Source organism: Mixophyes fleayi, chromosome 6 (genome assembly GCF_038048845.1).
Source record: "Mixophyes fleayi isolate aMixFle1 chromosome 6, aMixFle1.hap1, whole genome shotgun sequence".
Taxonomy (NCBI): Eukaryota; Metazoa; Chordata; class Amphibia; order Anura; family Limnodynastidae; genus Mixophyes; species Mixophyes fleayi.
The window spans coordinates 11,120,509-11,132,814 of NC_134407.1; the positions used below are offsets into that span (position 1 = coordinate 11,120,509).

Consider the following 12,306-nt stretch of genomic DNA (forward strand, 5'->3'; position numbering starts at 1 on the left):
ATGTTTTGCTCCAAAATGGCCAAGAACAATCCTGTGAAATGAAATGAACACCTTCGGAAAAAGACCAGAATTGGCTTGTGTTTGCAGTTATCGTACGAATAATGTAATATGTTCGGCCTTGACTTGTCCAATTTTGCTACCCACCTATGTGGCCGATAACGCAACACCTGGATGAAGAACCAGGATCGAACCATGTGTGGTCAGCTTAAAACAACAGCAACCAATCAGCAATTAGAGTAGACCATAAACACAAATATCTGATTGGTTGCTATGGCTTTAGATGCACAGTTGAGCAAAGTTAGAAATCACCTCCTCTGGGATAGTCAGTATCCTCTCTTTGGTGTCTCCGTGCCAATCAGTAACCACCACCACCCTTAGTATGTGTCCTAGTCCGTCATTGTCCTCTACAATAATTTGCTGTGTCCGTTTCTACCTCCTGAGTCTCAGTCTTATATCTCTGTATAAATGTGAGTCCTAGGCAGGGCTGGATTAAGGGAATGAAGGCCCCTGGGCTAAGGGGGCCCCCATTCCCCTATGAGGCCCCCCTGTTAGCCGCCTGACACCCGCCCCCCCCCGTGACCTCCCCCCGTTGGCTGCCCGCCGCCCCCCCCCCCCTCAAAGTGCTTACCTTCTCCTGTCACTGTTGCCCTTCCGCGGCGTGCTGTAAACTCCGTACTGAGTGCCACGGAAGGGTATCAGTGACAAGGCTCTGCAGCATTGGTTGGGCCAGGCACCCCCGCCCCCGGCCCGATCAATGCTGCTGAGCTCTGTCAAGGGCCCCCTAGATGCCCGAGGCCCCTGGCCTGTAGCCCAGTTAGACCTCGTGTTAATCTGGCCCTGGTCCTAGATTACATATCTGTGTAAATCAATATTTTCTGTCTGTATCCTTTAAGTCTCCCTTTCTTCTGTGTCCGTTAATCTCTCCTGTATGTGCATCTCATTGTGTCTTCTTCTCAAACTTCCACTGGCTCCAGAGGTTGTAGATGAGCCTTCAAGAGTTGGATACTGCTCAGTATCTTCTTCTGGTGCCCAGAAAGTGTCACTCCGATCAGCTGGATATCTCTAGAAGTGAAGAAAGGAGGAAACCACTTACACAAACGTCAACATAAACTGTTGAAAAGTTAAATCATTTAGACAACATATAAAATAATAAAATAGTTAGCGAACGGAATTAGCTGCACACAGAACAATGTGCTCTCCTCACTCTGCTGTCAGCCGGGAAATGACGTCCAGTGTTGTGTATCCGGCTTTGTCAAAATTCTCCTTGTATCTCTCCATCTTTATTGCTACCAGCCATTCGTGGGGTGACGAGAGGGAGGGGAAATCTGGCGGACAGTTACTGAGGAGCGGCTGTGAGGGCCTAATAAAGAAGAGAAGGACAATCATGGCAGCTTCCTGCACATAATAAAAGACATCACTCTTAACGGTAACTTTACTAAACCTTCTAAAAAGGAAGAGTGAAGGTGTTGCCCATAGCAACCAATAAGATTCCAGCTATCATTTTTATAGTATCTTCTAGAAAATGATAGTTTGAATCTGGTTGGTTGCTATGGGCAACACCTCCACTTTTCCTTTTTAATAGAGATTGGTTTTCCGAAAACCAAACCCAAACCAAACCAGAACCATATTCATGGTTCTCAACAGGATGTTTTAAAATAATCTCCGACCAGTCACAACAACTCAGCAACTTATCATTAGATTCCCACTACTTTTTTTTTATCTACAAGTTAAACACTGGTGAAATCCATTGTATATCTATCTCATTCTTCACAGTCTTATGAACGAAATATTCTGGGTTTTGCGCTATTCTTTTACAGAACTTCAACAGAGCAGTTTCCTTTTATATCCATGTATCTATCTTTTGATTGGCTAAACAAATCTTTTTGAAATTTTTAAAATAAAATCAGATTTTCAACAAGTCCCTAAATTTCTAATTTCTGGGTGATCGGACATTTTACTAACCAGTGAAATTAGTGGCTTAGAATTATTCCATGACTCAAACCTTAATACTGCAGCACTACTGTACTGTAATAAACACATATTACTGTACGGTATGATAAACACATATATATTTTCATGTTTCGGTTAGCATCTAATACTGAATGTGCATGCACATTACGGGCTAGATTTACTAAAGTGCAGGTTTGAAAAAGTGGAGATGTTGCCTATAGCAACCAATCAGATTCTAGCTGTCTTCTTGTAGAATGTACTAAATAAATGATAACTAGAATCTGATTGGTTGCTATAGGCAACATCTCCACTTTTTCAAAACCCCAGTTTAGTAAATATACCCTTACCTCTCTGTATTGATTATACAGTAACACTCACCTAGTGCTTGAAACTCCCACTGTTTTTAAGCAACTGGGGTTCCGAATCATCCTGTCCAGTGAGCTGACAATCTGCTCAAAGCGAGGTCTCTGAGAGCGATCACGCTGCCAGCAGTCTAACATGAGGAGGTGCAGAGCACTCGGGCATTCAGGGGGTGGGGGGAGGCGATATTCCTGCTCAATTGCATCCAATACCTGAGAACCATACAAAAAACATACAATAAAGAAGAAGTGTGGTCCAGGTTATTGGAATCTGTTAGATGCATTACACAGATGTGTGAGCACCTATTGTATTTCCTATAAGTGAAGTTCAAGTGTAATCACCGTTAAAGTGCTCTCTAAAAAAGACAAAAATACCAACAAACTTTACTTGACTTCGACCAAAGTTATATCTGCTAGAGAGAAAACAGCCGGGACAAACAGTTTTTCGCTGCCCAGAGAACTTTATTAAATAGTGAGAAAAGTATATATTTTATATGTGTGTTAAGCAGCTATAGCAAAAATATTAACGTTTGCCAGAATCTGGCTCTTATTCATAAATAGACCTCTAAATATTGTACTCGTCAAATTCCGAAGTGCTAATGGTTTGTATTAGAAGTAAAATTCATGTGACATCACACACAATTAGATTGTTGAGAATTCAGACCTGGGGGTAAATGTATCAAGCTGAGAGTTTTCCGGTGGGTTTCAAAATTGGAGATGTTGCCTATAGCAACCAATCAGATTCTAGCTGTCATTTTGTAGAATGTACTAAATAAATGATATCTAGAATCTGATTGGTCTTTCAAACCCGCAGGAAAACTCTCAGCTTGATACATTTATCCCCTAATGAGTTAAGATGTTTTTAACTTGATACAACTGTTGTGTCTGTGCTGTAATTGTACAATTGTTCAATGCATTTTGCATGTTACAAGGAAAACATTTATGTGTGGGGGGTAATCTTTTGATATTATTTAGGTGCATCCTAACCGAAATAATTTATGCACCTCACCTCTTGATTGCTCATGTCCCAGTATGGTCGTTCCCCATAGGACGTTACTTCCCACATGGCTATTCCATAGCTCCAAACATCGCTCGCGCTGGAGAACTTGCGCTGCTGATGAGCTTCAGGGGACATCCAACGTAAAGACTGTCTCCTGACCTGCAACAGAGACGGTGGACAGTGGTGGCTACTGATCAACTATGTCAAAGAAGATAGGAGTATGAAGAGGTGAACATTTACTTGAGGGATGCTAAGCCAAGATTAGCCTGAACGATACATTTTTAGTCAGACCTCTTTTTTTACCACCATCAAAGTCTTTATGCTGAGTACTTCAACTTACTTAAATAACTCTGGATACTTGAAATATAATGTCAGCCTGAAATCACCTGTTGATAACTCAGAAATGCACTGCTGCTGCCATTTGATAGGTAGGTTGTGAATAACTGATTTTCCATAGCAACACCTGTAGCCATAGAAACAAACTGTGGACTGCACCACTGTTACCACGATTGGTTATTTGTACAAAAGGTTAGTTATTCACAATCTACTTGTCAAATGACGACAACACTTATCAACTGGCGATTTCAGGTAGAAAAGCTATTTGTGGTATCAGGAGTTATTCCAATAAGATGTAGCCAACATAACGATTTTAATAAGGCAACATCATTTTTTAGTTGAGTTATCCTCTTATAAAATAAGGATTTACCTTGCTGGTGTTCTAATATACTGGTATATCACTAAATAATTACATTAGAACAATTAATTTACTGATTCCAAGACCATTTTTTCTAGGAACATTCCTTTGGTTGAGTGGGGGATTTTGCAAGTTTTCGATATTCGCTAACTTTGCAGGGGAAATTTAAAATGTCAATGGCTTTAAAGGCAACATTTACCTTTAATACATTTACCCCAGGATTTTAGTTCCACAACTTATTTATGTTGGAAGTGTATTCCGAAACTGTGGCCATGTTTGACCAACCTTTATTTTAGGTTTAGTTGTCCTTTAGAGAAGAATTCAACCCAAAATGTAAACTTTACATTTTAGTCACTATGTTGACATTAAATTCTGTCTCTCACTTACTTCCGAGGTGGCGTTTGTTCAATTTTCTGTGCCTGACCCCCTTCCCATGGCCCCAGTGAGTCTCTGTCCTGGCCTTTTGTATATTAATCACACTTGCTGGATTTAAACAGTCACCAAGGTTATTGATGTCTCTGGACTGTGTACTTTCCAGTGAATGCAAATGGAATGTACACAGCAGGTTAATCGATTACACCTCTGCCTGAATCAGGTGATTGCAGCAAGTAGATCACATTAATAACGAGATAAGTAAAATTTAATGTTTATTGTTAGTAAACGTGAAGCAATACTAGGTTTTCAGTGACAAAGGGAAGCCGTTGGGTAGTAATTATTGATTTACCACATCTCCTGGTCCACGTAGCCCAGACACCTTGCTGACCAACTGTCCATTCACCAAGATACTGCGAGCTGCAAGGTTCTTGTGGATATAATTTCTGTCTGACAGATACCGCATGCCGGACGCCACACCGCGCAGCATAGAGACCATCTGCAGGGCGGAGAGCCCACCCTCACACTGCTGAGATATGAGAAGAGACAGACACTCAGCCACCCAACAATTACATCACAAGCCAGCATAATAACACTATATAATGTTATACATACTAAAAACTAATATTTTGGCATGTGTGAAAACTTAGGGGTAGATTTATTAAACCTTCTAAAAAGGTAACATGGAGGTGTTGTCCCTGAAACCTAACAAATTCTAGCTATCATGGAAATGTGGAGGTTTTGCCCATAGCAACCAAACAGATTCTAGCTATTAAGGAAAAGTGGAGATGTTGCCCATAGCAACCAAACAGATAATAGTTATCAAAGAAAAGTGGAGGTGTTGCCCATAGAAACCAAACAGATTCTAGCTAGCAAGGAAAAGTGGAGGTGTTGCCCATAGCAACCAAACAGATTCTAGCTATCAAAGAAAAGTGGAGGTGTTTCCCATAGTAACTCATCAGATTCTAGCTATCATTTATCGATTACATTCTAGAAAGCGATAACTAGAATCTGAATCTTAGTGAGTCAGCACATACCCTGAGATATGCATCTAGCTCTCCGTTCTCCATGTACTCTGTAAGGATCATGATGGGACGGCTGCGGGTCACAGCTCCTTCCAGACGTACAACGTTGGGGTGCTCAAACTGCCCCATGATGCTTGCCTCACCCAGAAACTCCCCCCGCTCTTTGTCCCCGCTCCCGGAGCGCAGTGTGCGGATACAAACAGTGGTCTCTCGTTTCCCAGGAAGACACAGTCGACCGCGACACACATCCCCAAACTCTCCTGCAGGGCGAGAGCAGAGCATATAACCGAATGGTCTTCAATAATGTGAAGTTATACATTACAAAGCCTGTCTGGTCTTTAAAATATGCCCTTTTTAATATATATCTGTTCATCACTTTTTAGTAAATATTCAGTAATTCATATGAGCATATTTCATTTGTAAACTGCGTGGAAGCGGCCGTTGTTTCTTTAAATTTAAATATCATTCATAGGCTCCAAAGGGGCAGCACTCAAAATATCATGAAAAATGTTACAATAGTTTACTATCTAATGACTAAAAAGCACATAAACACATAATAATACACTTGTGTTTCACATGGTAAATAGCATAATTAAAGGGGAAAAGGGAATTGTTCGGTAACCTTATAATATTCTATTGGCTTATTGATTATAAGGAGTCAGAAATTGCAGTTTTCTGTGGTTCGGCTTATTACACAGACATGTAGGGTCAGATTCATTAAAGAAAGTAAAGTTTAAAAAAAAGAGTAATTTTGCACCTTGGCAAAACCATGTTGCATTGGAGGGGGAGGTAAATATAAATTGTGTTGATAGATTTATAGTTGGGGGTAGGGCATTTCCTAGATCAACTTTAAATTTCAGTGCAAACATAAAGCTATCAAGTATTTGTGTGCTGTATGAAAAAACAGCCGTATTTAGCTTAAGTGCAAAATAATTTATTAATTAATTTGCACCCCTTGCATTGTAACATGGTTTGTCCCAGAGAAAATTTACTCCTATTTTTGCTTTATTTTCTTAATGAATCAGGCCCATAACGTTTCTATCCAGAGGAAATTAGATAGAGGCTAGAGACTTATAACTTACCAAATGATTTGTGGATGTAGTGTAGTGTAAAAACTGCCTTTGGGTGCTCAGTGAAATATGTTTAATCTAATTTTCTTCTAATTATGAGAATGTTGTCAAGCCAATGTTGCAGCACATTTTCACACAATAACCAGTGGTTTCCACTCCACATGACGGACTTGCCTGGGGGTTTCCAGGCACTAAGAAACCTCCCCCCCTTGGTTTGCTATGCTGTGGTTGGTTACAGAGCCAAGGTTCTGTTTCCCTATATAATAAGCTCTATCGGAAACGCATCCTTTGCAGTTTAATCAATGAAAGCACTAAGGGGGCTTCCTAATTTGGCTGTCTGGCTACCTGCTCCGGTGACCTCTTCAATCTTCACAAACGATACGTCAATCTCACGAGCAAACTCTCGCACCGCCTCTGCTGGGTCCTCATAGGTGGAAGGGTCAATGTAATACTTCACTCCTAAAGCTTAAGACAAAGAAATATCATTTTCATATAATTTTATAGTATGCTTGCCCAATTCATTAATTTCATTACATGTCCCATCCCACTTTTATACCATCTTTTATTTTCAAAGTATTCTACAAAACGATGTACCCAGATATCTTCATATAAATAGAACAGTTTAAATTAGGTTTGCATTCATAAAACATTCATTAGTATCATATAGACAATTAGTTTAATCCAGATCTCTCTACAATCTTGCGAACAGCTCCAGAGGGTATATTTACTAAACTGTGGGTTTAAAGAATTGCAGATGTTGCCTATAGCAGCCAATCAGATTCTAGCTGTCATGTTGTAGAATGTACTAAATAAATGATAACTAGAATCTGATTGGTTGCTATAGGCAACATCTCCACTTTCTCAAACCCGCATTTTACTAAATATACCCCCAGGAGTTGGTTACATTGTTACTAGACACTTGTTTCAGAAATGCCAAATTGTTTTCCTCTGAATTCACCTTCTATGGTCAGAGGTGGTCATTTCCATACATTACTGGGAACCGTACTTTGTAATCTGTCTGTATCAGCTAAAGTGAGCAACTGATGATGTATAGGGCATACTTACCTACTTTCTTCAGCTCTCTTCCGGGAGCCAGCCAGTGGAGGGGGGCGTGAGGGGGCGGGGCGGCCAAAATCGCGTCATTTCGGCCCCGCCCCCTGTGACGTCATGACGCAAATTGCGTCATTTGACAGCGGGGGGCGGAGCTAAACGCCGCGATTCATCGGGAATCGCGGCGTTTGGGATCTAATTCTGCCCACTTCACTAGGAAGTGGGCACTTCCTAGTGAAGTGGGCAGAATTCGGGAGATTGCCACACTCGCCCGGGAGTCCGGGAGACTCTTGCAAAATGCGGGAGTCTCCCGGACATTCCGGGAGAGTTGGCAAGTATGGTATAGGGTCCAACGTTCAAAATAGTTTCCATACTGAGTATACTTGACTACTCTTCCTGATTTTTTTACTGATAGATGGTCTGCAGTTGGCAATCTGCATGCATTATCTATGGTCTGGATTTAGTAATCTGCATGCAACAACTTTGGTCTATGGCATACTTACCAACTTTCTGTTGGTGAAATCCGGGAGCCTGCAGAGGAGGTGGGCGTAACGGGGGGCGGGGCTCCAAGTGGCGTCATTTTGGACCTGCCCCCATGACGTGATGACGCAAAATGCGTCATTTGACAGCGGGGGGCGGGGCCAAACGCCGCGATTCACCGGGAATCGCGGCGTTTGGGACTTAATTCTGCCCACTTCACTAGGAAGTGGGCAGAATTATCCAGATGCGGGGGATTGCCACACTCGCCCGGGAGCCCGGGAGACTCTCGCAAAATGCGGGAGTCTCCCGGATATTTCGGGAGAGTTGGCAAGTCTGGTCTATGGTTGGCAATTTGCATGGCTCAAGTAAGATCTGCAATTGATAATTTGGAATTTCCCTTAAATACACTGCATTGTTTCTTTTTGGAAGGAATGCAAAGTGAAATCAAAGATTAGGCACTATTTCATATGTTCAGTTTAGTCTTATTGACCAAATAAACACAATGTATACTTTATGATGTATTAGAAACTAACTCAGATATCTTAGTATTTTATTAATTGAGGTGTTTATTAATTTAGTAGTTTATTAATATTTTCGTAGTTCTGTAATTAGTGATAAGTTAAACTAGCAGTGATATCTGTGGGGGATTTTACAAACAACATATTCTAAAACTAAAATAAAAGTGTGTGCCTATTTTAGTTTAATTAGCTATGATAGGTGTTCACTATAGAAGGACAAGTGTTTGTCGTACTCACCTCTTGAGCTGATATAATGCTGCAGTCTGTCGGTATATGGAGTCTCTCGCCGTTTACTGGAAATAAATAGAGGACACGTTCACTTATGTGATGTAGGTAAAGCCAAAAAGCATCTTGGGGAAAGTGTATTACCCTTTGATCCTGGCAAATCGACGGTATTTGGCTATTTAGACAGACAAATTTAAAACGGCAAAACTTGCCTTTAAACACATTGTCCATATAAATATGGCCAGGAAAGTCGGCAATTTGCTAGAGTCGGAGGTTAATATATTTTACCCCCTTGAATGCTTGTAGTGTTAGTCACATTAATAGGTCCCAATATAGCCACAACTTTATTTTACAAAGTACGTTGTCTAGGATTAAGGCTATAAAATTTAAGTTGAGGTTAAAAGGTTTTTCTCTTTTCATATTTCACTTGAATCAAGGACAACAGCAGTGTGTAGATGGCTGCAGAGCAAAATAAAATGTTAAATGCATCCGCGGGATGATACGTGTAAAGCACATGAAGATATGTTTTATGTGTAACATGATGCCACATGCTAGACACGGCAGTCATCATCCTTTAATGTAGCACTAAAAAAAACAAAAAACTGCCCCCCCCCCACTTATGAAACTATAACAGACAAGAATCATAGTACAGAATCAGGTCTGAAATAAAAATTTGGTCCTCGCCAGGGATAAACAGCCCTATGTCCATGTCCGGTGGGGTAATAAAGGTTTTAAACAGATAAGGGCCAGGACATGCTGGCACTTGTGGTTCTACAAACTCCGCACTGAACAGGGGACCTCAGGCTGAAGTTGCTCTGTCAGTGTGACCAGTTTATCATAACCTGGTGCAGGTTGTAGGTTTTTCGGGGGGATTCCACACTCTTCGCCCCCCCCCCCCCCCCTCCCCATTAGCGATAACCATCCCAGATTGTGAGGGTTGGCACTTTACTTTTAATAAAAACAAAACAATTGATTTGCTAAATATTTTTTTAAACACTGCAAAAGTCTGAGTTGAAGATTGACATTATCACCATGGATCTAAGGGCCTAACAGGCGTATCTATGTCTGTTTCTACCTCTAACTATATCACAATAACACGTACTTAATGTACTTGTCCTATGCTTGCAGGCCTATTTCCTCGACCATAAAGCATACATGCCAACTCTCCCGGAATGTCCGGGAGACTCCCGGATTCTGGCTAGGTCTCCCGCATCAGAGCCTGTATGGAGTTGTGTATGGGTGAAGGGGGTGGGGCTTCACAAATCGCTGCATTTTGGCCTCGCCCCCAGTGACGTAATGCCTGCTTTGGGTCTTTTTACCAGTGTAAAAAGACCCAAAACAGGAATTACGTTACTGGGGGCAGGGCCAAAATGATGCAATTGGTGAAGCACCTCCCTCTTCCGTCCTCCCCTACACCCCTCTTCAGTGATCTCCCGTATGGAGCCAGACAAAAGTAGGCAAGTATGCCATAGAGGATGCACAAAAATCTTAATACAGACATACACATTTTTATGTGCATGCTCAGTATGAAAATGCATATTTTATGAAAGAAAAAATGGCCTCGCATCCAGCTCTAAATGAGCCCTGTATTGATCAAAAAAAGTTATTTAAAAAATCTGCAGCACCACATATTGCCATAAGGTGGTGATGCAGAGTCCTTAATATTTACTGTATTTCTATACTAGGACATGATCCACATGTGCCACATGTGTGTATAGTATAGGCATGAAGAGCCTGAATCATTAAGGAGAGAAAGGCAAAAATAGGAGTAAATTTTCTCCAGGACAAACCATGTTACAATGCAAGGGGTGCAAATTAGTTTTTTATTTTGCACATGAGGAAAATACTCTCTGTTTATTCACGTAGCTCATAAATACTTGGTAGCTTTATGTTTACACTGAAATTTAACGTTGATCTAGGACATGCTCTACACCAACTATAAAAATGTCTCCGCATTTTAAATTTACCTTCCCCTCCAATGCAACATGGTTTTGCCAAGGTGCAAAGTTACTCATATTTTTTATTTCACTTTCATTTATGAATCAAGCCTGATGTGTCTATATATAAAATATGATGGGCACCATACAATTATTTCACAAGTCTCCTCATTGCTCGTATTCTTATATATTTGTAGATTGAAGGTGTACATTATGTGGAGAGAATCTTACACTGTAAACTGGAAAACATGCAATATATATATATATATATATATATATATATATATATATATATATATATATATATATATAGTGACTTATGTTAGTAGCGATTACAAATGGAAGCAACACATTCTTGCTCCCATAATCTTGTTTAAAGATTAGTATTAATCTTTCCAACATTTGTTATCCCTATTGTATCAAGGAAGGAATAAAAGTATTGTAAAAAAAATGTTCCTCTTTATAACACCTCCCTCTATTGTCATCTGATATCTTCTTTGCAAAAAAAGTGCATTGATATGTACTAATTCCATTACATATCACCCTCCTTATAAGGTCACCCCATCTGTAGTACCTGGCCTGGTCTTTGTTTCTAGCTGGTGTTATAATGGCGGAACACTGATTCTGTAATTATAGGGCTGCAGTATGTTGGAACAGACTCAAGGTGGCGCTGTGCGCATTGTTATGTATGGAAAATGCTTGTTCTTCTAACCTGCTCAGCAAGTAAAGAATCATGTAAGGCAATAATAAAGTTGGTGAATGAGTGTAATTAAATACACTTTATTGTAAACTAGTTTAATACCATTAATAAAGCATTAAAACTAACAACAAAAATAATATTTTTTTACGTAAACAAATGTTGTTTCTGGGGTTATGAAGAATGTATTGAGAGTAGAGATCAGTAATGTTTGCAGGACGGTTGCTGATATTGTGCCAACAGTTCATTCTCCAGTGAATGGATTTAGAAAGGTTTTATGACAGTGCTCCCATCTACTACACAGTGTAGAGTTATCAGACACTAAGATATCAGCACGGTGCGTGTATCAGGTAATGACAACATAACATAACAGGGGTTTTAACCTTTTAAAGAGCAGAATTAGGATGAGCATGATGGAGATCCCAATGAAAGCCAAAGCTCCCAGGCAGGAGCCCACAATGAGAGGCAGCTTGTCCTGGGATAAGTGAGATTGTTCTCCACCTGTGAAGAGATATATCATCATTATTATTATATAACAAGCGGGAGATAGGACTTGTTGTTGGATGTACAGGGGTGTCGTTTGCAGGGGTGTAACCCTATCTTAACCTATTTGCCTTAGGAGACTGGCAATATCTCTATTGTTACACCTACGAAGTTCTATCTGGGACAATGCATCCCGAAATATACACTATAACAAGTCACCAAGCAGTAGTGTGACCCTGTAAAGGCCAACTGCTCTTATCCCACGCTACAGAGTATGCTGGTGCTATATAAATAAATAGCAATAAATAGGTACGTTCAGAAATAAAATCCAAGGGGACTTCTAATTTTCATTATAATGTACAGTACAGTGGCGGATCCAGAGGGGGAGCGATTGCACTATACATACTTTTAAATTATGACTGAGAGGTCCAATCATAGCTAAGGAG

The 12,306-nt window shown here is 40.4% G+C and overlaps 1 protein-coding gene across 1 annotated transcript in view; it reads right to left on the minus strand.

The window, feature by feature from the left end:
* Positions 1 to 615: 615 nt before the first annotated feature.
* Positions 616 to 12,306, minus strand: part of LOC142160769 (ephrin type-B receptor 5-like) — a 35,944-nt gene continuing 24,253 nt past the window's right edge. The window contains exons 8-16 of the mRNA XM_075215753.1: positions 11,761 to 11,878; positions 8,756 to 8,811; positions 6,816 to 6,935; positions 5,413 to 5,660; positions 4,728 to 4,904; positions 3,319 to 3,468; positions 2,329 to 2,522; positions 1,205 to 1,360; positions 616 to 1,062 (exon numbers count right to left, since the gene is read on the minus strand). Coding sequence (XP_075071854.1) covers positions 954 to 1,062; positions 1,205 to 1,360; positions 2,329 to 2,522; positions 3,319 to 3,468; positions 4,728 to 4,904; positions 5,413 to 5,660; positions 6,816 to 6,935; positions 8,756 to 8,811; positions 11,761 to 11,878 — 1,328 coding nt within the window. The 3' untranslated portion in view covers positions 616 to 953. The remainder of the gene's footprint in view (positions 1,063 to 1,204; positions 1,361 to 2,328; positions 2,523 to 3,318; positions 3,469 to 4,727; positions 4,905 to 5,412; positions 5,661 to 6,815; positions 6,936 to 8,755; positions 8,812 to 11,760; positions 11,879 to 12,306) is intronic.